At 36.8% G+C, this 24,852-nt stretch overlaps 1 protein-coding gene across 6 annotated transcripts in view; it reads right to left on the bottom strand.

The window, feature by feature from the left end:
- Window positions 1-24,852, bottom strand: part of LOC136850230 (E3 ubiquitin-protein ligase TTC3-like) — a 477,716-nt gene that overhangs the window by 234,477 nt on the left and 218,387 nt on the right. For all 6 annotated transcript variants that reach the window (XM_067123873.1, XM_067123870.1, XM_067123869.1 and 3 more), the window contains 4 exons: window positions 22,360-22,483; window positions 21,835-22,008; window positions 21,554-21,619; window positions 14,561-14,691 (listed from right to left, as the gene is read on the bottom strand). In XM_067123873.1, the coding sequence (XP_066979974.1) occupies window positions 14,561-14,691; window positions 21,554-21,619; window positions 21,835-22,008; window positions 22,360-22,483 (495 nt within the window). The remainder of the gene's footprint in view (window positions 1-14,560; window positions 14,692-21,553; window positions 21,620-21,834; window positions 22,009-22,359; window positions 22,484-24,852) is intronic.

The following is a 24,852-nucleotide window of genomic DNA, read 5'->3' as shown; positions in this document are numbered from 1 at the left end:
CCATAAATCGAAATATTGTGCTAGAGACTTCCTGTTTGTTGCAAAATGAAGGTATATGATTGAATATTACTAGAATGTAAGTGTTTTAGCTTACAATTGCATTTTTTCTATTTATTGACCGCAGGTTTAAATTTTGGCACTTGTGATTTATATGAAAATATTTCAAAACTGATAAAAGCTACAACCATGAGTTATTTTTGTTGTATTCTGCATGAAAGTGCGAACATTTTCATGTATAACACTTTAAAGGTCTAATATAAAATGGTGCGAAAATTACGACAAGGTGAAAAGAAACAGATTTTCAGCAGAGTTACAAGGTGAAATTCACCATAAATCGAAATATTGTTGCAAAATGAGATTTTGAATGTTACAGAATGTAAGAGTTTTAGCTTACAATTGCATTTTTTCGCATTTCCGCGTCAAAGTTGATGAAGGTTGAAATTTTGGCAAAATGATTTTTATATGAAAATATTTCAAAATTAAAAGCTACAACATAAATTGTTTTTGTTGTATTTAAATAAATTGTTTGTTATAAAATGGTGCAAAAATTACGAAAAGTGATGAAAGAATTTCTAGATTTTCGAAGTTACCGTTTTTTTCAAAAATTCTAGAAATATTGTAGACTTCCAATTTGTTGCAAAATGAAGGTAAATGATTGAATATTACTGAAATGTGAGGTTTAGCTTACATTTGCATTTTTTTTTACCATTTCCGTCGAGTCAAAGTTGACCGCAGGTTTAAATTTTGCCACTTATCGTGATTTATATGAAAATATTTCAAAACGGATAAAAGCTACAACCATGAGTATTTTTTGTTGTATTCTACATGAAATTGCACACATTTTCATGTATAACACTTTATGTAAGGCCTAATATAAAACGGTGCAAAAATTACGACAAAGTGACGAAAGAATTTCTGAGATGCGTTGCTGATGCTTTCTAGGGGGAGAAGAAAGAAATCTGCGCATGCGCAGCTGAATCACGCTTGTAAACAAAACACCATGATCCGTGAACTCCCAGTGTCCCTCAAGGCGCGTGATTTAAAATTTTTCGCAAACTAGGCCTATAAGAATTTTTCCGCGAATATTTAAAAAAACTTTTTGTAGTCGATATACCGTACGTCCACTTGGCACCCGACAGACAATTTTAGTCGACGTACAATACGTCCAGTCGGCGTTTAAGGGTTTAAATTTAAAATAAATCAAGTAAAATTTTAAAATTTAGTTATTTAAAATTCATCAGATGCCTAAGGGCTTGCATACTTCCATTATTTACTTTTTATATTTTACCAGTTAAATCACAGCTCCTAATGAACATTAGAATTGGTATTACTGAAAAGTAGGAGATTCTGACAAAATTTCCTTCATTGATCTATTTCCCAAATTTTATAATTGCTGCAGGTTATAGTTTGGACATTCACATAATAAATGTGTGACTTGTCAACACTTTGCAATCTGGGCATTCAGGAGGAGGGCCACACAGGCTGTTCATTAAGTGTCCATGTGTCAAATGACTATGGCCTATTCAAAGACTCGTCAGAATTACTTGTGTGCGTGTGTCTCTCTCTCATATGATGAACTCCATTTTCCAACACTGGATTTTATCTGTTTTAATTTATTATTTTCAGGTTCCTCATTCCATCTATTTTGCCATTTACTTACAATGATTGTTTTTATATTTCTTATAGAGTCACTAGTAGGGATGTTTATACTTGCTCTTGTCATGTGTACTGCATCTTTAGCTGCTTTATCAGCCTCTTCATTTCCTTTAATCCTTACAAGGGCAGGGATCCAACATATTTAAATATTTTTTCCATTATTAGACAATTTATGGAGTGAAAACTTAATTTGTTGTACAATATTTTTTTATTAGCTTTGAATGGCTTCTATAGCACTTCTGCAGTCACTATAAATCAAAAAATTATTAAATGAGGCTTCCTTAATTATTTTTATGGCTAACATTATTGCACATAAATCAGCTGTAAATACTGAGGTATTATCTGGTAAAGAGAACTGATACGTTTTGTCTGGGGATACTGCAGCATATCCCACTCCGTATTGTGACTTAGATCCGTTGGCGTATACTGCGTAATGTGGACCTTTTCGGATTATATGTTCTACTGTATGTTGTCTATGGTGTTCTGGGTATATGTATAACTTTTTGATAAATATTTTAAGTGTGTATAAATTCTTATTTTATTCACTGACCAAGGAGGTGGTAATTTTAATATCAAAGGTATTTGTATATTTATATTTAGCGACTCAAAAAATCTTCTAGCTCTAATTGGGAAAGGAGGTGGATGATTGTTTATAAATATCTCTCTTAATCCAAATTATTTTTTGGTTGGGGAATCTTAATCCAAATTATTTTTTGGTTGGAGAATCATTTGTTTGAATTCTCAGAGCACTCTTCAATGTTACTAGCTCTCTATGGAGAGACAGAGATAGTTCACAACACTCAACTTGTAAAGAAGACGTTGGTGATGATCGAAAAGCTCCTGAACATATTCTAAGGCCTTCATTATGAACTGGGTCTAATGTTTTCAGTGTTGCATCTGATGCTGAGCCATATATTTCACTTCCATAATCAATAATAGACAGTGCTGTTGCTTTATACAGTACAGTAAGGGTATGTCTCTTGGCTCCCAAAATAGTGTTCGATAGTTTTCTAATTAAGTTTAATGCTCTTTCACATTTTGATTTCGTGAATGTTATGTGGGCTTTCCAGTTCAAGTGAATATCAAATACTAATCCCAAAAATTTTGCTATTTGGCTAATTGGTATACAGTAGAATGATTTCCGATTTTTAAATCTATTTCTTCACCTTTTTTCCACTTTTTATTTTTATAAAACATTACTGCTTGAGTTTTTTGTACTGAAAATTTAAAGCCTACAAATGAGGCCCATTCATCTATTGTTTTTATAGTTTTCTGCGAGATGCTGAATAATGTGGCAAAATCATCCATATACAAGTTACTTTTAATTCCGATAAGTAGATTATTACTGATATTTATTGCTAAAGTAAACAGTGTGCAACTAAGGGCGCTTCCCTGTGGAACACCATTTTCAAGTGGAAATGTACTTGACAATACATCACCAATTCTCACTTGAAAAGTGCGGTTTGTCAGAAAGTTTCGGATACACCTAGGTAAATGTCCATAGATGTTGTTTTTATGTAACATTTTTAGCATTGCATATCTCCATGTAGTATCATATGCCTTTTCAATGTCAAAAAAGACAGCTATACTAATTGGTTTTTGTTCAAATCCTCTTTGTACGTGGTCTTCCAAGTTAAACAGAGAATACAGTGTAGATGCGATACATTGTGACCCAAATTGAGTCGGGGTCAAATTTTATTTTCTTGAGTGTGCCATGTTAGTCAAGCATTTTCCATTTTCTCCAGTAATTTGCATAAACAACTTTTTAAGGAAACTGGTCTGTAACTGTTCACATTACTGGGATCTTTTCCAGGTTTGGGGATAGGGATAATTATAGCTTTACACCATTCATCAAGTAATAAATTTTGAAGCCATAAGTGGTTATAAAACTCTAAGTATGACTTTGTCACAGGTGCTAAACGGCAGATCATTTCAAAACAAATACTGTCACTTCTAGGGGCAGATTTATTGCTGTTCAACAGAGCAAATTCTAACTCTTCCATATTACATTTTCTTTAATAATATGTATGTCTTCTATTGTTTCAAAATTTATTGTTATTAACCCTTAAACGCCTGTTGGACGTAGCAAACGTCGACTAAAATTGTCTGTTGAATGCCGAGTGGGCGTAGCAAACGCTTACAAAAAATTTCAACCTTCAGTCAACTTTGACTCGACCAAATGGTAAAAAAACGCAATTGTAAGCTAAAACTCTTACATTCTAGTAATATTCAATCATGTACCTTCATTTTGCAACAAATTGGAAGTCTCTAGCACAATATTTCGATTTATGGTGAATTTTTGACAAAACTTTTTCTTATGCCCGCTAAACTCGGCCGAAAATTTCAAAATTCTTTTCGTCATTTTGTCGTAATTTTTGCACTGTTCTATATTAGCCATTACATAAAGTTTTATATATGAAAATGTGTGCAATTTCATGTACAATACAACAGAAAATAACTCATGGTTGTAGCTTTTATCAGTTTTAAATATTTTCATATAAATCAAGATAACTGCCAAATTTTCAACCTTCAGTCAACTTTGACTTCGACCAAAATGGTAAAAAAAAACGCAATTGTAAGCTAAAACTCTTACATTCTAGTAATATTCAATCATTTACCTTCATTTTGCAACCATTTGGAAGTCTCTAGCACAATATTTCGATTTATGGTGAATTTTTGAAAAAACTTTTTCCTTCGTCACGTTGTCGTAATGTTTGCACTGTTTTATATTAGTCTTTACATAAAGTTTTATATATGGAAATGTGCGCAATTTCATGTAGAATACAACAGAAAATAACTCATGGTTGTAGCTTTTATCAGTTTTGAAATATTTTCATATAAATCACAATAACTGCCAAAATTTCAACCTTCGGTCAACTTTAACTCAACTGAAATGGTCAAAAAACGCAATTATAAGCTAAAACTCTTACATTCTAGTAATATTCAATCATGTACCTTCATTTCGCAACAAACTGGAAGTCTCTAGCACAATATTTCGATTTATGGTGAATTTCTGAAAAAATTTTTTTCCTTACGTCTGCATGGTAAACTTGGCGAACATCTCAGAAATTCTTTCGTCTCGTTATGTAAGTAATATTTGCACAGTTTTATATTAGTCGTTACATAAAGTTTTATATATGAAAAAGTGCGCAATTTCATTTACAATACAACAAAAAATAACTCATGGTTGTAGCTTTATCAGTTTTGAAATATTTTCATATAAATCATGATAAATAGAAAAAATTCGACTTTTCGGTCAACTTTAACTCGACCAAATGGTCGAAAACTGCAATTGTAAGCTAAAACACTTACAGTTTAGTAATATTCAATCAATTAGCTTCATTTTTCAACAAACGGGAAGTCTCTAGCACAATATTTCGATCTCTGGTAAATTTTTTTGAAAAAAAAAAAAAAAAAAAAAAAAAAAATATAATATATATATATATATATATATATTATATATTTCGTCTAGCGTTACGAATTCATGCATCATTTTGTGATAATATTTTCTCTGTGTTACTTTGATCATTTTAAAATTTTTTATATACAAAATCATTGCAATTTAGTGTACAATACAACTAAAAAAAATTAAGTCATTAGCTTTAACCGTTTTGCTTACAGCGCAATTTGTATACAATTATATACGAGTTTTTTTTTTCGCTGTCATATATTCCAATTTTTATATATGATAATGATATTTTTTTTCATTTCTGATGGTTGCATACTAAACTTCAGGCAATTACAAAAAAAATGAGCCAAAAATGAACTCTTAATCTTAAAAACTAAGCATGCTGTGATTTTTTGAAAAAAACTTTTTTTCCGCTTTGGCGCTAACTCACTGAACGCCGCCGGCATACGGGAGACGTTTTTGTAAATAGGGCTTCAGCGTTAAAGGGTTAATTCTATACTATTTTTCTTTGTGTGGAAATGCTCATCTAAATTTTTGTCACTACCTACTTTTGCTAAATTTTCTCTTATTACATTACTTATTTCCTTTGGATCAAGTATTCTTTTCCCATCTTTTATTAAGGCATGTCTAAGTGGTTTAACATGGGTGCCATTTATTTTCCTGAATTTTTCCCATATTTTTTGTATGGGAGTTTATTAGAGATCTTACACGTAATTCGTCCATGAAATGATTCTTCCTTGAATTACTCCTTTAAATTTTGCAGATATTTTATTATATAGAGGTTTTAATGTATCAATTTCTAATAATAATATAGCCAGTTTTTGTACATTTTCTTCTAATATCGGTAGTGTTATATTTATTTTACTGAATTTTCTATTTAAATAGTCTAATCGTCTTCCAATTTGGTGTTTTATTTTTATTAATATTTCTGTTAGTTTTTCAGACCACCATGGGACTTCGTGTTTTGTTGGATGTGATTCTGATTTTGGTATTGCTTTATCAGCATCACTGTTAATGAAATCAATAAGAAATTTATTAGTTTCATTATGGTCTTTTAAATACTCAAACGGTGGGATATTCCTAGTGTGAATTCATATCGCTCCCGATCTGCTTTATGAATGTTATATTGAGGGACATGCTTGGTGGGATTATTTTGTAATAATGAAATTAATATTGAGAAATGATCACTTGTGTGCCAGTCGTCAACTGTATTCCAGTCCAATCTGTCTACTATGTTTGCTGTACAGAGTTAAGTTGATTGAGGAAAATGTTCTATGTGTTTTACAAAAACATGTGCTGATTTCGTTAACATTTATACAGTACATGTCATATGAATTTATGACTTCTTCTATTTTACTCCCTGCTCTATCTGAGTCTGTACAATTACAGTCCCACATTGGGTTGTGAGCATTAAAATCACCTATTATTAATGTAGGTTCCTTGGCATCATTACATAATTTTTAAGTTTGTCAAAGTTGTAATTTTTATTGGGTTTGTTGTATAAATTATAAATGACATAATTATAATTTTTTATTCGAGTTTTAGTACCTGATATTTGCAAGTCAGCAATGTTTACAGGTACTTTGTCATAAACTACTTTGTTAGGTACATATAAGGCTGTAACTAAATTTCCTTTGTTGATATTGTTTTGCTGACATGTTGTAAACATAACATCATTGGTTCGTATTCTTATAGTAATCATTGTATTTCTCCTAGGTGTAATCTGGTCTGCAGACCATTTACGTTCCATTGTATAAATACAGCATTTGAAAAGATTTTATTATAACGGTCGAGTTTTGCTTTCTTTTTTGTATTTTCAACTAAGATTTTTCTAATAATTTACTCAATACATTCACTTGTTTTTCTTTATAATATAATATACTAAGTGCTCAATGGGTACTCAAATCTGTGGGTTTTTTCTGTATTTCATAAAATTTCTTATAATTTTGTTAAATTATCTTTCGTTGTTTTTGTTATTGTTGCACAATTCTATGAAACAATCATTGCATCCACATGTGTTTTTATGTACATTCCTTGTTTCATTTGCTCTTGTACCAATTATTGGTGCTAGACATAATCGTTGTCATCTTCAACTTCAGTGTTTTGGATGTCTGTACCCATAAGTTCGACTATTATTTTAGGAGATAAAGTTATATTCTTAGTTTGTTTTTGTTCTTTCTTCATATCCTTTGTCTTTGGTTTAACCGATGTTGCTCTAATTATAGTTTTTTTTTTGGGTGGTGTTCTCTCCAAAGGCCTCTTTTTATCTTTAATTTCCACTCCATCACGACTTTCACCTGTTTCTTCTGTAGTAGTAACATCATCTTGTGCTATTTGCATTAACATTTCAAATGAGTTAGATAAAATTTTACCCATATCCTTTGTGCCTGTTTCTTGATTCTTTATCATTTTAGTTTTTTTCTGTAAAGCATTATTTTCTTCGTGAGATTTATTTTCCTGCATTTTGTTACTTCTGTATGTATTTTTGTTTCATCATTAGTTCTTGTTATTGAGGCATATGTAAGTTTCTTAGTAGGAGCCTGAATTCCTCTCACTTTCAATTCTAATTTAGCCTCTAATAGACATCCCTGTTCTTTCTTATAGCATTTTCAATGACATATTGTATATGTAATACAAGCATTCTTTGGATCTTGCATGATGATTCTGCCCACAGTTTATACATTTTGGTTTGCTACAATTCCATTGTGTGGCATGTTCTTCAGATCCACAATACGTACATACATGTTCGTTTCGACAATATTTTTTGCATGCCCCTATTTACTACAGTTTTGACACCTTAGTGGCTTTGGGACATAGGGACTTATTTCTCTGTTTTGACCTAAAAATTCTATTTTTTGGGGTAGATCTTGACCCTCAAATTTTATTTTTGTGATTTTTAACATTTTCTTACTTTTTTTACTTAGTATATAATACACCTTACAATCTTGGACTCTGGGATATCTTTTTTTAAGGGAGTCCAAGAGAATATTCTTTTTGATTGGTTTGTCACTGTTCTTAGGAAGCACAATGGTACCCTGAATACTATTCATAGTGTCATGCTTCCTAATTTTCACATTTATATTATCTATTGTTGTTATAGACATATAGTCCTCAGACTGACTCTTTGTTGTGGCTTCTATAAGCCACGTCTTTTATCTGTCTAATCAACATTTCTGTCATTGAATGCCTATTATTAATAGGTAATTTTCTAATTTTAGGGCTGAAATTCTCTGTTCTGTTTCTAAGGTTAGAAACTTTAACCAACTTCCACTCCCAAAGTGGGAGTCGAGGTGCGTGAAGGTTGGGTCAAAACGATATTTACTTCTTATGGGTTTGTTTTGTACTGGAGCATAAGGTTCCAGTGTAATTTCATTAGGATTTTGTTTTGATTTTTCTAAAGAAAGGTTGTCAGAGGAGGTTCCAGCAGTTGTCAACTGTGCCGAGTTGCCACCATCAAAGGGTCCAGGGGTCCTCAAATCCTTATAATGACTTGTCATAAAGATTGAGGGAAAATAAAGTAAACCTGAAAACCTTAAAAAGATATCAGCAGCCTTTCATGGAGCTTATTCTTCCACCAATGGCACAAGTGAGAACCGACTCCCAAATGTCCGGCCCTACCCTACCCAAAGGGGATGGTACAACATGATTAGAGTGGCCCAAGTGTAAGCCAACCCTGCCTGCAAGGACTGACAGCATTACAGGAATACAATTGTCCCCTAATTACATTAAGGGCAAACTGGATAGAATGCCGAGAGTCGTATCCTCAGAACCAGACCCCCCTGGAATCTGTGGTCCAGCCCTAATGAATAGTTCTGCCTTTACGATATCAATCTGATACCTCTCAGGTCTGAACATTATTGGGTAGTTGATGGTCCTATCACAGTTCCCATTATTTAGCTTCAGATATAAACCCATTCCCAGCTGTGATATCTTTCCTTATTTATCAGGTCCAATAAATTTTACAGAAAGTGGAAAATTTCACAAAATTACAGTGAACCCCCTTATTCGCGGGAGATGGGTACCACACCCCCTGAATAGCTAAAATCCGCAAATACATAAAACCCCTCTAAAAACACTTAGAACTGCCCATTTTGATAGTTTAAACACAAGAAAAACCCTGTAAAAATGCTTATACCTGAGTATTTTAATAGTTTTATCACAAAAAGTGCATTTATTCATGAAAATTATCTGAAAATACAGTAATTAGTGAATATTTCTCAGTGAAAAATACCACGAATGGGCGAATTTTCTGCAAATAATGGGTAGATATGTTCCATAGAGAAACCCACGAATGCGTGAGTCCGCGAATCGTGAGAACGTGAATACGGGGGGTTTACTGTAGTTCAAATAAATATAAAATATATGAGACTTTTAGATTCAAACCTGGGAATAACTCTGGGGTTCAAGAGCCCCCTCACCACGTCAAGGTGGTCCAACATCAAGGGGAAGGTGTCCAACAGAAAGTTGTGCAATACGTTCATTGATCAATTCCCTAGTCAGAGAAATCATTTTTGGAAACTATTTCTCGGTTAATCCAAAACTAACGAACTAATCATTGGCAAGGGGTTGAAAGACTAGTTACAGAGATAACATAGATGTCATACTGTCACAGGGGTATAGGAGCACAATCCATCCCACTGATCAACTTCGAGCAAGTAGAATGAGCAGGCAGATCAGAACAAAGCCAACCCCAAGGAGTCGAGAAAGGAAGGACTATTGAGTCGAGAAAGGAAGGACTATTAACTAGTTTCTTCAGCAGTTGAATGAGAACCAGAAGATAAGATTAGTTGTCCTTTTCTCGTGACTTGCTTGAACAAGAAAATGATGTAGATACATTCACATTTCTTATCAAGCCTGATTGTCCACCGTACTGAATGTGCTTCTGTCTGCTCATGTACTGTACTTGTACTGTTACAGAGGAGAAGAAAGGACACTAGGCCCTTTTGTGCATCATGCCACTACCGTGTTGTCACTGCTATCACACTGAAGAATGTCTATCTCGTATCCTGAGACTCTTGAAAGACTAGCAATTGTGGCAAACTTGCCAAGAACCAGTTGTTAGAACTCAGTTCAGAGGAGCTATTGATTGCCATATCTGTTCAGATAACAAACTACGATAGCCAGCTATTTCTGTTTGCTTTCCTTCGTCTCTCCTCTACCTGGAGAGAGGAAAGGTTGCTGCTAAAAGATAGATTTGTTCAGAATATAAAACACTCTAAAAGTCAGGCCATTATCCTTACTTGGGTCTGTCTTGTTTCATCGTACAATGGTTCCATCTTCTCACTGCTTATCAGCAGAGAAGAAATTGAAGATGGAAAGAGACTGGTTATCTCGATCCATCTCACCTTTATGCCATCACTAAAGGTGAGAACAAGGTATCCCCCTGGGGGAACTGCATGAGATCCACCACTTGTTGAGCAGTCAAGGTAGAAAATTTTGGACCGGTGCAGTCAAGAATCAGTCTTCATAATCCTATGAACAGACACAACATTCTTGACTGCCTAGGAGGAGTTAGACCTCCAATGTCATGTGTTCCTAAACGGTTCACCTCGCTATATGAGATGCATTCTAGGACACTTCTTTACATGAGTATTGAATCCAGAGACAGAACAATTCTTTCATAAACTTTATCCTGGAATGTGTCTGGTTGACCGTTGTGCCGAGTATTCTACTGCAAACCCTTGCACCCGTACTGTCAACAGAATGTGCATGGACAACAGAGGACATGTCCTTAGATGAGAAGTGCTATGATGATATGTGCTTAGTATGCTACTGCTAATCCGTGAAACCACACTGTCAATGTAATGCACATGTCAACTGAGGAGAGGTGTCCAGTGACGAGATGTCTTATGATGGTATGTGCTAAGTGTGCTACTGCAAACCTGTGCACCCTCACTGCCAATCTACACAACATCTGTAAGACCAAAACATTACCATGTTCCAAGAAACTGTGAGGTTGAAAAAGAACATAAAGCACATACAAACACCAAGCAGGTGTTGGAAAAACAAAAATGATATATAAATGGAGACTACGTAGTAAGAATAAGAAATATATAATTCAAAGACATAAGAAAACATTTTGAATCTTTCAGTATATCAAAATAATCAAATGTTTCAGTATCATCAAAGTATAAATGTAAAATATACAACATAGAAATAACACTGAAAAGCAGGACAGAGAAGAAAAGCGTGTCTCACCAAGTCAGCAGCAAAAGTAAACTGACTAGAATTGAATGTATTCAGAGTGGGTGGGCGTTAGCTTCGCCCCTAACTTTGGTAACTTATCATAACCACCTTGCAAAAAGTTTAATGGCCATATTTACAGCTCACTGAAAGTTAATCCCGGATGTAGAGACCGAGGGTTTGTATTCGTGTAGGAACAAAAACAAATGAATAAATTAATATATAATAAATTAATAGATAAAAATGTATTAAATTGGAAGAAGAACAGTATTAGGTAGTAATGCATTGCATATTCGCTTGAACTTCTTTAGTTCCAATTGCACAACATCCTCTGGGAGGCTGTTCCACAATCCAACGGTGTGAGGAATAAAGAACCTCTGGAAATGAGAAGTTCGACAGCAAGGCACTTTTACTGCATATTGGTGCTGCTGTTCAGCGAATCTTGTTGCTCTTGGCAGGTAAAAGGGATCAGGAATCAACTGTGAACGTGAAAAGTCTCTGTTAAAATACAAACAAGAGATCATCCATCCATGGTCAAAGTCATAACTGCTACTATTAGGAAACAGAAACCTACCACCACGAACCACTCTATCTAAAAGAGATAAACCTCTGGCAGAAGCAGCCACCCAAACCAGAGAACAGTATTCTAGTAAATGAAGGACAAATGCCTTAAAACATATGGCACTGATTTTATCACTTATAAATATATGAGGCCTTACAAACTATACCTAACTTTCATGCAGCATTTGCTGAAACTTTCATTAGGTGTGAGTCAAAAGTTACACCTAAATTAGTTAAAGCTTCAGACTCATTCAACAAAGTTCCATCCACCTGAAGGGGAGGATGGGGTGGAAAACTTGTATGAGATCTGCTAATCAGTAGTGCTTTCATTTTACTGGACTTCAGCTCATACCCCACTAACTACACCAGTCCCTGATATGGTCCATGTACCCATTGAGGCTGAGGGCAGCTTTATCTCTCATAAGTGGAGACTTTACTACACCCAAAAGTATTGCATCATCAGCATACTGAACAATCTTGTTTTCCATGCCAACAACCCTATCACTTGTATACATCAAAAAATAACAGTGGACCAAGAATACTACCCTGTGGAGCTTCCAACACAATAGGTCTTGGTTCACTAAAGATCCCATCAACAGGAACTTGCTGTTGCCTACATGTAAGATAATCTTGAAGTAATGCTAAAATATATCAACCCACTCCAAGGTTCTGAAGTTTATAAATAACTGCCTTGTAATTTACTAAATCGAAAACAGCACTAAAATCTATTAGGATAACCCTGCACTCAAAACCCTTATCAAGGTTCTATTGCAAATGGCATGTCAAGTCTAGAAGAGCATCACAGGTACCTAACTGCTTCCTATATGCATACTGACTATCAGCTACAAATCCTTTGGATTCCACATATTTATAGTGGCTTAAAAATAAGTTTTTCAGCAACTTTGGAGAGCACAGGGTGAATAGAGGTTAGCCTGTAGTTACTGCTGTCTGCAGATATGCCACAGTTTGGAACAGGGACTGTATTACTAGGCTTGCGTTCATCTGCAAAGATACTGTTGACATAAAAATCTATAGAATCTACTAATCTTTGGAGACAACACACAAGAAACATTTTTAAAAAACAAAGGGATGAAACCATCAAGGTCTTCTCCAACCCAGCTATTAAGATTATCCAGATTTTTCTTAACATCCCAGGAATGAAATGCAAATTGTGAAAGAATAGGTTCACCTAGGAGCAAGAGCCCATATCAGCACAATACTGGCTTAATCTAGATAAATACACAGTTGAAGAGAAAGGCCACCAGTACAAACAAGAACAATTTTCAAAAGGTGACAAATACAAGGCGATGGAGAGGGAACTGATTAAGAGGGCGAAGATTAACATCTGAAACGAGGAATAATGATACACGACGAGTAAATAACTAACAAATGAAGTACAGTCCCACAGTTCAAAAACTATGAAAGTCAATGCAATACTACATCCCTAGATAACTTCCAGTTCACACACATCACTATTATTCTCTCCAAAAAAGAATAAAATGGGTCGGTTGATGCAAGCACTAAACTCTACCTAATAAATCCTTCAGAGAATTCATTGAATTCAAGTCAAAAGACGGTTGACCTGAACCATATAGGGAGCATAAGAAGTTGGAGCAGAGGAAAAGTGAGAGAAGAATTGACTTATCAAACAATGGAAGAGTAACAGGAGAAAACAACACTAGAAAGAGAAAAATGAAAAACTGAGTGGGCTTATGGCTAGCCCTAACTAATTGTCTACATAATATATTGGCCTCTCACATCTTTCAATACTTCACAAAAATTACTCAAGTCTCTCATCAGACCACTACTTTTTTCACAGCGAGAAGAGCACACTCGTGTCCCTACAGGAGGCTAACACATAATGTGACCATCATGTATAACTGAAACATTTGGTTTATACTAAATGCATTCCTGTAAAGCCTAATGCTTCTATTTCTGCTTGCTGTATATGACATAATGCAAAACCGAAAGCAAGCACAGTACTGTAAACGAGAAAATCACCCAGAAAGAGTAAAAAATATTGCTGGCAGTTCACACCACATGCACATGGGCATGACAAGAAGAATTCTGGCAGGAACGTAACATTCTAACACTACCTGGATTCTAACAGTAGGTCAGATTCATTCCAAATAAATTGGAATATAAAATTTTGGCCAAAGGCCAAGCACCAAGACTTATGAGGTTATTCAGTGCTGAAAGGGAAATTGAGAGTAAAATAATTTTAAAGGTGTAACAGGAGGAAAACCTCACTGTTGCGCTATGAAACAATTGTTGGGAGAGGTGCAGAATAAGATGACAGAGTCTATGAACAGATGTACAGTAAAAGGAAAGCAAGGAGTTGCAGCTAGGGCTGAAGGGATGCAGTAGAGAACCTTGAGTAATGCATACACTTCACTGCATGAGGTGCACTGATGGCACTACAACCCTATGGAGCATTCCAAAGGGCATTTTTGTTGGGGCTGATACCCCTAATATACTTAAAAATATAGATTTTACTATTTCTTTCCCTTATCACATATATCTGAACAATGACAGGCAGGAAGCTTCAAAATATCTTATACTAGGAAGAGCTGTGAATATGTTACTATATTTCTGATATTTCCAAAATATACTCTTTAAAATTGAGGTGCATCTTGTAAGCATCTACATACAATTGCTCAACATCTTTTTAAACAAAGGCTAACAATAATTAAGTAATTTCTACACAACCTCAAAGAAGATATTTAACCAAAAGGCCTGCACATAACATACGTGTCAAAAATCTCCTCTCTTGCAAATGGATGCCCTTGGGTCAAAATGCAGCTCTTGAATCGACACTTGGCCTTAGGAGTTGGTTTGATGGTCGAAGCTCTCCCAATCAGATCGCCCCTTTGACGAACCACCTAAAAATTGACAAGACTATTAATCCTACTTTCAAATCAAATATAGATTTACAAATTACATCCCATTAATTTTAAATATCAAAGTTTTTTACTCCTTTACTAAATATTAGGTTGTCAACTTTTCATCAACAAGGTATATAAATTCCGCAGACTAGAATTTCAAGAATATGTGATATAAGCTAAGTTACAAATGTATATTATCAAATATTGAAATAAAAAATGGAAAATGAATCAAAGTAAAATACAGGCAATCCCCGGTTATCGGCGATCCAGTTTTTCGGGGCTTGTCTAGCGACGAAAATCAGTGATTTTCGGCCCTGATGTGAGCCGATTTCCGCTTATCGGCGCTGATAATCGTGTATTGGTGCTGATACATGCCTAACAGAGGCACCAATAACCAAAAATCAGCCATTTTCGGCGCCTGTCAGCGCCAATTTTTGGTTATCGGCAATTTTCGCTTATTGTCACACATATCTTATGAGCCATTTTTTTAACTCCTCTTTTATCATGACTTGTTCATACACTCTTTCACTATTGGAACTTTGCCTCTCACATTCCTACCTCCTCCTTATCTTCAAGGATATGTGGCCAACCACTCAAACATGAACATACGGTCACCTAGGACTTTTTTGCAAAACAACAAAACAGGCCTTCAGCAATTCCTTTGAAGCCACCCACTAGCCACATATCTTAACTGTACCAGAGTGCTTATAGTTCCTTGCCACACTGGTTCCTTAACCTGGGCAAGCACAAACTGAGGTTCAGTGGGTCCTTGACACAAGTCTTAGCTTTAAGATTGTCTCATATCCCTATGCTTTCTTTTCTAGGAACTGGCAGTTAAGTGAGATGCATGGTGATGATGATGACAGCCAGAAGAGTCCAGTACTAATCTTCCTGTTGGCATGCTTCCCTCCCCAAATTCTGGCCCAAGTACTTGACAGTCCCTCCTCTCCTTCTCTGAATTACATTCAAGTTATTGATGCCATCACATTCACTCCTTTACAATTTATTACAGTCTGTTGTTTTCCTCACTTTTCCTGTTCAAAGTCTTCTTCTATATTTTTGTATATCCAATCAGAAAGTGTCCTAAGACATAATTTTCATTCTAAGTTGCTAGTTACTATTACTGTAACACTTCAGCATTTAATATGGTAATTGTGAGGCTCACAAGTCCCAGTTGGAATCTAAAAGCAGAGAAATATTCTATATCCATCCTTTCTCTCTCCCCTCTTGTAAATTGTAAATGAACATTTTATTCACTGCAAATTTTTCTTAATTTCTTTTATGTTAATTAAACATATGAGAACTGAAACTTTTATTATTTTGAGTCAATTTTAAATATAGGTAAGAGGAAGTTGTCTATCAAATTATGTAAGTAATTTTATAATTATTATTATCATTCATTTGCAGCAAGCCCACAGAGGACGCTGACTTGAAATTTGGGTTTCCAAAGAATATTACATGTTCATTTGACAGAATGAATAGAAGGTAATACAAAATACAGAAAAAAAAAGAGATCAGTTACTAGAGGAGAAAAAAATTAACAAATTAATAAATAAACAAATAAAAATGCAAGCAAGTTATTAAAATACAAGGAAATTTGTTTTAGGGTAGTATTGCATCCTTGCTTGAACTTTTAAAAGTCCAACTGCACAGCATCCTCAGGGAGACTATCCCTCAATCCAACTGGTTGCTCTCTCTCTTGTAGCCTACACACATTATTGCATTTATTTTTTGGTTTGAAAAAGTGAAAAAATACAGTAAAAATATAAACAAGAATACTGTAGCATAAAATATAAATAAAAGTGATAATGTGCGTGTGAGTGTATTATTGTACTTAGACTTCGACGTAAACATACCTCGGTTAATGTTTTCTCTCTCTCTCTCTCTCCCAAATGTGAATTACTGTATCAAACATTAAAAAACAAAACCAAACAAGCTCTATCAAGTCAGGTCTACCTAGCCCTCTTTGCCCATCCAACAATGCATCCCCACCCCCTCCCCGCCAGCTACACCCACCTTCCAAAACAACCCTTGTCTGAGCCTTCCTCTGTACAGCATTACTGGCCCTCCTCTTTGATTGCGCCCAGCCATCCGACACCCCCAACCATGGAAACTTCTCAAAAACCCTTACAGAGTCATCTTAGTATAGACAGTATTATCAACATTTTCTGGAGGCCAATCATCGGAGAGCTCTTTTTCAAATTTTTTAAAATCTATATGCAGTATATTGTATGTCATATATCTTTGTGGCCTTGAGCCTTGGTCATGGTATGTCAGATAATGTTAAGTTCTAGATAACTGAGGGAGTGGTTGCTAGGACTTTTGACACGATCCTTCACTAGCAGACTGTGTCGATAGGCCTAGCAACCACTGTTGTTTCACTTTTCCAGTGTGGCAATTGCCTTTATTTACACATTCAGCACGTTCCAAATATTTGTATTATTTTGTTATACATTTTTCCTTTTTATTACATAAAATTCTATATGTTTCCTAACTTTAACCATCCCCTTTATATGATTCTTGGCCACTTCATTTGATTCTTGACCATTTCTTTTGTTCACTACTTTAAAAAATATAACTATAATTATCAGGCAATATACAAAACACAAGGAAGCACATTCTTTTCACCTGTCCATTATAAAACTTTCAGGGTGGCAAATTATCACAATGAACAAAGAGAGCTGGAGTGGCAAATTATTGCAATGAACAGAGAGCTGGAGTGCTAAATTATCACAATGAACAAAGAGAGCTGGAGTGGCAAATTATCACAGTGAACAAAGACAGCTGGAGTGGCAAATTATTGCAATGAACAAAGAGAGCTGGAGTGCTAAATTATCACAATGAACAAAGAGAGCTGGAGTGGCAAATTATCACAATGAACAAAGAGAGCTGGAGTGGCAAATTATTGCAATGAACAGAGAGAGCTGGAGTGTTGAATTATCACAATGAACAAAGAGAGCTGGAGTGGCAAATTACCACAATGAACAAAGAGAGCTGGAGTGCTAAATTATCACAATGAACAAAGCGAACTGTTGTGGCAAATTATCACAATGAACGAACAGCTGGAGGGGTAAATTATCACAATGAACAAAGAGCTGGAGGGGGGTTAAATTATCACAATGAACAAAGCGAGCTGGAGCAGCAAATTACCACAATGAACGAAGAGCTGGAGGGGTAAATTATCACAATGAACAAAGAGAGCTGGAGTGGTTGAACACCAAGACAGATATCCAGAAAATAAAGTAGATAAAGTACACGAATCTAAAGTTGGAAGTGGGAGAAAACCCCACCACTGCACTAACATGTAGTAATTATGAGGTGTTACGGGCAGAAGGGACGCTGCACACACTTCATTAATGCATACAGTACATCATGTGAGATGCACTGATGGCACTAACCCCCTACAGGGTACTGCAAAGTTGGAAGAGGCCAAAGGGAAAAGTAAAATGTGAATGCCATAATAGTCCAGGAGCATTAGTTCAAATATGGCTTCAACCCGGAACAAATTAGTAACAAGCTGAAATTTTCAGTAGGTGCTCAGGAGACCTTCCCTAATGACATACTAAAAGTCCCCAAGAATTCGCCGTGAGGGTTTTGAGAAATTCAAGATGGCGTCCAAAATGGCCATCGATATCATATTTTGTTATATCTCAGGTCTCAATCAAGATAGAAACAAATGCAGTATGAAAATATAGGTTTTCAGACCCAAGGAATTCATTTATGACAGTGTATGTGTGATAAATTGAGCCCGTGTCATGTTTTTTGAGTTACAAGTGCATTCACACATGTTGTAACAAGTAATTCTGAAACGCCAGAACGTTTTTTTTTTTTTTTTTTTTTTTGAAAAAGCAGACTGGGAGAGTCAGACAAACAAGAATCATCTGGCTAGTCTGTACCAGGATGCAGTCGATCAAGATAAAGGTGCTGCTGAGATTGATGAAGATGAAACTCTCAATGAGTTTCAACAGCTTCTAACTCACCACCTCGAGGAAGCTGCCACACAGAGCAGAACAGGCAAGCTATGGGTCCAGTACATCAACCAGGTGCTGCTCATGTTCAACTTCATCAAGGCTGAGAGAACTGGCAACTGGAAACTCCACCTCCACTGTGTGCAGGAGATGATTCCACATTTCCATGCAGCAGGTCATATTCCATACGCCAAATCAGCCAGACTCTACTTGCAGCAGATGAACTCCATTGAAGAGGTCATGCCAACTGAGGAGTACGCACTGTTCTCAGACAAGGGGTACTTTACCATCCGTAGAGCTGATGAGTTCTGGTCTGGAAACTTCTCCGACCAGACAATTGAGCAGTACCTCATGAGGATGCTGAAAACTAGTGGAGGGATGACCCATGGCAGGGGGCATAACTAACAGCACCTTGACCAAATGGGTACATGCACTGCCTCGCTGCATGCCTGTGTGTGATGCCCTAGAAAAGTTCACAGGTGTTCACACCATGCCATCTGAGCAGCACAAGGATCTCCGCTCATCCTCTCAGGTCAAAGACAAGAATGACTATAATGTCTTTCTCCAGTGGCTAAAGGCTCATCCACCATTTGCAGGCTACCAAGCTGATCGGTTGGTATCCATAGCCACAGGTGTTGTGGCTCATACATCTGTCAATTGTGACAATGCAGTGCAGATTGGTCTTGCTGCAGCATCTAAGATAACAGGGAAATGCTTCACAGACATCACCCTGCATCGCACTGACAAAGTGAAGACCATAGGAGAAAAGAACAGCATCAATGTCAGGGGGCAGAGCACAGTGGTAAATCCCACTATATTCTTTAACCGCATCACTTGCATGTTGAAGACAAGTTCTGACATGGATAAGTACATGTCATATGAGCTTGCTCCACAGCCCCCATCCCTCTTTCAAGATGGTGCTATGCGGAAACCAACCAAGAGTGCTCTGGGTACTGTCCTCAAGTCAATTGCTCCGATGCAACACAGCCTTCCAAACAACTGTCAGTTTGTAGTGGATGGCAGCTACTTGCTGCACTCTGTAGTTTGGCCACAGCGATCTACCTATGGAAGTGTGTGTCAGGGTTACATTGCCTATGTCCTTAAGCATTATGGGGCTGGCATTACCACTGTGTTTGATGGCTACAGCACTATCTCCACAAAGGCAGCAGAGCAAATGCGCAGGGTAAAGAAGGCCACATCCAGTGACATCCTGTTTGACCAGCACATGCATACCACCACTACACAGGCAGCATTTCTGGCAAATAGCAACAACAAGAAGAGTCTCATAGACATGCTATCTAGCATGATGACTCAATCAGGCATAGCAGTGAAGCAGGCAAGTGCTGATGCAGATGCCTTGATTGTCTCTACAGCTCTATCCTTGGCAGAGTCTGGTGAACCAGTGGTTGTCGTTGCAACTGACACTGACTTGTTGGTGATGCTGGTGAACCAAGCAAGTGCAGACATGGATCTTTATATGCTAAGCTGTATGAATCCCACCACATTGTACAAGGTTTGTGATATCCAGGAAAGCCTTGGTGAGACCAGTAAATATCTGATGGTGTTACACGCCATAACTGGATGTGACACTGTGTCTGCTGTGTATCGGCATGGGAAGCGCAAGGCATTCAACCTGGTTCACAACAAGGAGTATGACCAGCTCAAGACATTCTATAATGCTGGAAGCACTCACCAACAAGTGCAAGAAGCAGGTGAAAGCTTCCTCCTGAAGTTGTATGGTGCACCTCATGGTGTGTCACTGGATGAGTTCCGCTACACTGCATACAAACAGGCAATCAGCAGAGTATCTCTGTCCTCATCCTTCCAACTGGCAAGTTTGCCTCCGACAAGTGCTGCAGCCAAACAGCATTCCTTCAGAACTTATCATACTGTCCAAGAATGGATGGGCAGGCCCATACAGCCAACAGCCTGGGGATGGAAGCTGGAGGATATCCTAATTCCAGTTGAAATTGACCACCCCATTGCCCCCGACTGTCTGCTCAACATGATCTCATGTGGCTGCAAAGCAGATAGCTGTGGAGCACCATGTGGCTGCAGGAAGATGGGGGTGCACTGCTCCGCCATGTGTACAAATTGCAGTGGTAAAACCTGCAAAAATGCAGCACAAATGCCATTCTTCATTGATGATGATGAAGAAACTGAAGCACCAAGACCAGTTTCTCCTGAAACTGATGACGAAGACGATGCCGAAGCCCATTGTCAAAATGATTTGATTTATTGATTTATTTATTGATTGATTGATTAAAAGTCTATAATTAGGACTACAGCTAAGCATTTTTTGTCTATAGTTAAGGCAATGGTTAAGTGTTGTTTCTTGCTACTGGCATGACTTTTATTGTATAATGTGTGTATGTTCAGGTTGATAAACATGTATTTTGTTTTTCTTTTGCTAATGATTCCATTTAAAATTCAGATAATAAAAAAAATAGTTCGAGAATTGCAGTCCTTGCCCAAAAAACATATATTTAGACTAATTGTTTGACTTTCTATGATGTTCGGGGCTTGAAATATGACAAAATCTAAAATTGGCAGCCATATTGGACGCCATCTTGAATTTCTCAAAACCCTCACAACGGATTCTTGGGGACTTTTAGTATGTTATTAGGAAAGGTCTTCTAAGTACTTCCTGAAAATTTCAGCTTGTTACTAATTTGTTCCGGGTGAAAAGCTAATACTCCTGGACTATAAGCAATGCAGCTGAGGACAGCAGTGTAACAGTACCTGCCTTATGGGGTTCAAGGCTTTGAAATATGAGGGTCTCTACACAGAAATACATATTTGGCTCTGACACAAATCTACTAAGCATACATGAGACTTCCTTCCTAACAGGATGTGTACAAGCATAAGCAAAAGCCTAAAAGAATGCTTACCTTAATTTTGTATCCTCTGGAGTGCTCACCCCTTGAAAACATGCCTAAAAACTCCCGTTTGGTTTTCTGTAAAAAGCAATAACTTCTAAGATTAAATTTGGTGATTAAAATTTAATCATGCAAAATTTTCAAGAACCTTATAATAATCAAGTATGAAGGTCTTGGGTTCATCTTCTAAGGACAAGGATCAAACTTTCAATACTAGCTATCAGAGAAATTACATCAAATACCTTGGATAAGGCCTATAAAACAAAAATGACAAAGCCAAGAACTGTACTTACTTCTATACTATTCTGAATAACCATTTCCATGTAAGTATATCTTCCAACGAAATCAGTGATATTGTCAACTTTTTGAATGACAGTGGGTTCAATGGGAAGTGACTTCCACACACTAACACTTTTATCTTCATCAAAATGATTTTTATTCCTTCTGTATAATTCATCACCAATAACCTGTGGAAGACAAGAGATCAGGTATACATAAAATGCCAAAAATTACATAAATAACTAACGTTACTTAGTACTAAAAATCAATTTACACCTCAAATATTATTTAGAACACTGTCCAAACTGCAACAACTAAAGGAACTGAACAGAGAAGACACATAAAACACTGACATAAGGCACTAAGATTAACACAATAAATGTTATGACCTATAAATATTTTTTCCCTAAATACAGATGCTATTCCAGAGTGGGAAAGGTACCAGTAATATACATAAATGTATATTAATTACTACGCGACAAGATACAACTTACAAAAACTTCACACATAAATTAAATAAATAACTAAATCAAACTCACTTTCAGTCGTTCTGGATCCGACTCTGGAAATATGTCATCAGACCCAGGCCACTTGAAAGCCTTATGTTTTTGATTGTTCAAAACTAAAGAACATTCATAACTCTGTGCCTGTGCCATCCTATTTCTGTAAGATAAATTCTTATGTATTTAAATTAATAACCAAACATTAACATAATTACAATTATGAAACTATAACATGCAAGTCTACAGTATACATGCAATAATTTACAGTACTGAACAAGAAAATAAAACTCTTATGAGTGTAAATGATCGGGATTGAAATCTTCAAACTTCCAAGAATGTCCAATACTAATATCAACATCCAGCTTATATAAATTCCATGTTTTTCATAAGCTTTTCAAACCAGAATATCATGGTTTTAGCCAAAAATATTAGTTCAATGAAGAATGAAAACTTCATGATTCCTTCTCCAAATAATCACTAATTTCAGCTAATATTGAACTGTTAAAGGCAGAATAAGAGGAAAAAAGAATTGTTGTTCATTATAAGGGAAAAATGAAAAATTTTTAATAAATTTCTGTTTTTCATAGGTAACAAAACTGAGGTCTTAATATTAGGATAAATCTTCTGGCACCTGATGAAACTGGTTTAAAAACAATAAAAATTCACATATGCAAGGAATCTGGCATCTGATACGCAGATGAGGTGGAAGTGGGTCAGAGACCCAGCTGGAACCTTGTGCCACATTCAGGCTTTCTTGCAACCCAGGAGAAGATATAAGAGGGGTGGCTAGATGTGGGCAGTCTATGTTAAGACCTCAGGTTTGTTAGCTATGAAAAATACAAAATAATTAAAAATCTGTCATGTGTTCATACGTGGAACAAACCTTCGGTCTTAACATTAGGATAGCCTCACACTTGAAAGGAGGTATGAGAATCCTCAACCAACTGGAGGTTCGACACACCTGATCACTCTTCCTAGAAATTAGAGTTCCAAGGAAAAGGACCTAAGCCTTTGAGCTGTTAGATAAGTGGGTATCTAACACCCAGTGCACCGAGTTAAAATACAATGCACCAAGCTAGATTCATTGCATATATGGAAATCAAAGGGAACTATATCTGTTCAAGCAACAAACCATGCCAGCCACAAGTAATGGGTTTGTCACTACTTCTCACTTCCCCTGCCGGAGAGAGAAGTACACGGCTACTGAGAAGCAAATTTGTAAAAATGCTGTAACAGTATGGCTGTAACACTAGCATCAATCCAGTTCCAGCGTATCATGTGTCTTATACTTCAAAACTGCCCATAGGTAGAAAAGAAAGGAAAAAGAGAAAGAAAAGAGACCAGTCATCTCACTCATTCTCTCTTCCACACTATCATCTTAGGTAAATTCACTGTCACTATCCATTGCATTCACAAGGTGCTGGAGGAAGTTCCCAGTGTAGAGTGCCTTGAAAGCACGGATCACACTCTGGTCCATAGGCTGGTGGAGAGAAGTGGTGTTGGGAGGGAGGAGCTCAAGCTGGACTCCCTTGTAATAAAGATAAAGAGGGTGGCCACCAGTATTATCCATGACCAGCAACACCTTGAACTCCATGTCCAAGTTGCTCAGGTATTGCCTAACTTGAGGGATGAACCTCTGATGGAACCAGTACTCTGTAAGGACTTTGGTGATCCAGGCCTTAGGGTTATGCATCCAGAACACAGGCAGCAATGCCTTGTTCTTATTCTTGAGGGCCCTGGGGTTTGCAGCCTTGTAAATGAGGTCTGGTTTGAACATGAAGCCAGCCACATTCCCACACATTAGGAGGGTAACCCTATCCTTCTGGGCCTTGAATCCGGAGACTTAAGCTTCGTCCTTCATAAGGTATGTCTGGGAAGGCATCTTCCATAACAGGCCAGTCTCATCCATACTGAACACCCGTTCTGGATGGTAGCCCTGCTCCTGGATGATTTATGATTTTCTTGAAGGTCTCCAGATATTTTGCAGCCGCTTCAGTCTGCAGAACCTGATTCCCCATGCAGAGAAACAGACTTTAGGTGGAACTGCTTTTGAAATAGGTGGAACCAACCCTTGCTTGGCTGGAAATCTTGAGGCGCTGATGGTGGTCCTGCTTGGGCTCTTCCTCCTCCTCTTCTTCTGCTTCTATAGGTGTTGGTTTGTTGAAGCCTAAGAATTCTAATTTCCCTTCTTCATCGCCTTCCTGTGTATCTACGCCGCCTTCCTCTGCCTGTACTACATTGTTGCCTTACGTAGCAGTCAATAACTGCTCATAGAGTTGTTGCACTTTCTCACGAATGATGTAGTCAAGGGGCACGTTCTTCTTCCGGCAGTCCTTTATCCAGAATGCCAGCGAGAATTCCAACTTCACGATTGTTTATCCCGCACTGTCAAAACTGTTTTTGCACTTCCGCAGAAGCTCATGCTTACAGCCTTATGTATCTCTGCCTCTTTCTTTATCTACCTCACTGTGCTCTCAATAACATTAAAATGGCAGCCAACAGCAGCAAAACTTTTGTCCTCTTTTAACA

The sequence above is a fragment of the Macrobrachium rosenbergii genome, chromosome 21 (genome assembly GCF_040412425.1).
Source record: "Macrobrachium rosenbergii isolate ZJJX-2024 chromosome 21, ASM4041242v1, whole genome shotgun sequence".
In the NCBI taxonomy this organism is placed as follows: Eukaryota; Metazoa; Arthropoda; class Malacostraca; order Decapoda; family Palaemonidae; genus Macrobrachium; species Macrobrachium rosenbergii.
Note: the sequence above shows the minus strand (reverse complement) of the source record. Positions and strands in the feature narration are given on the sequence as shown.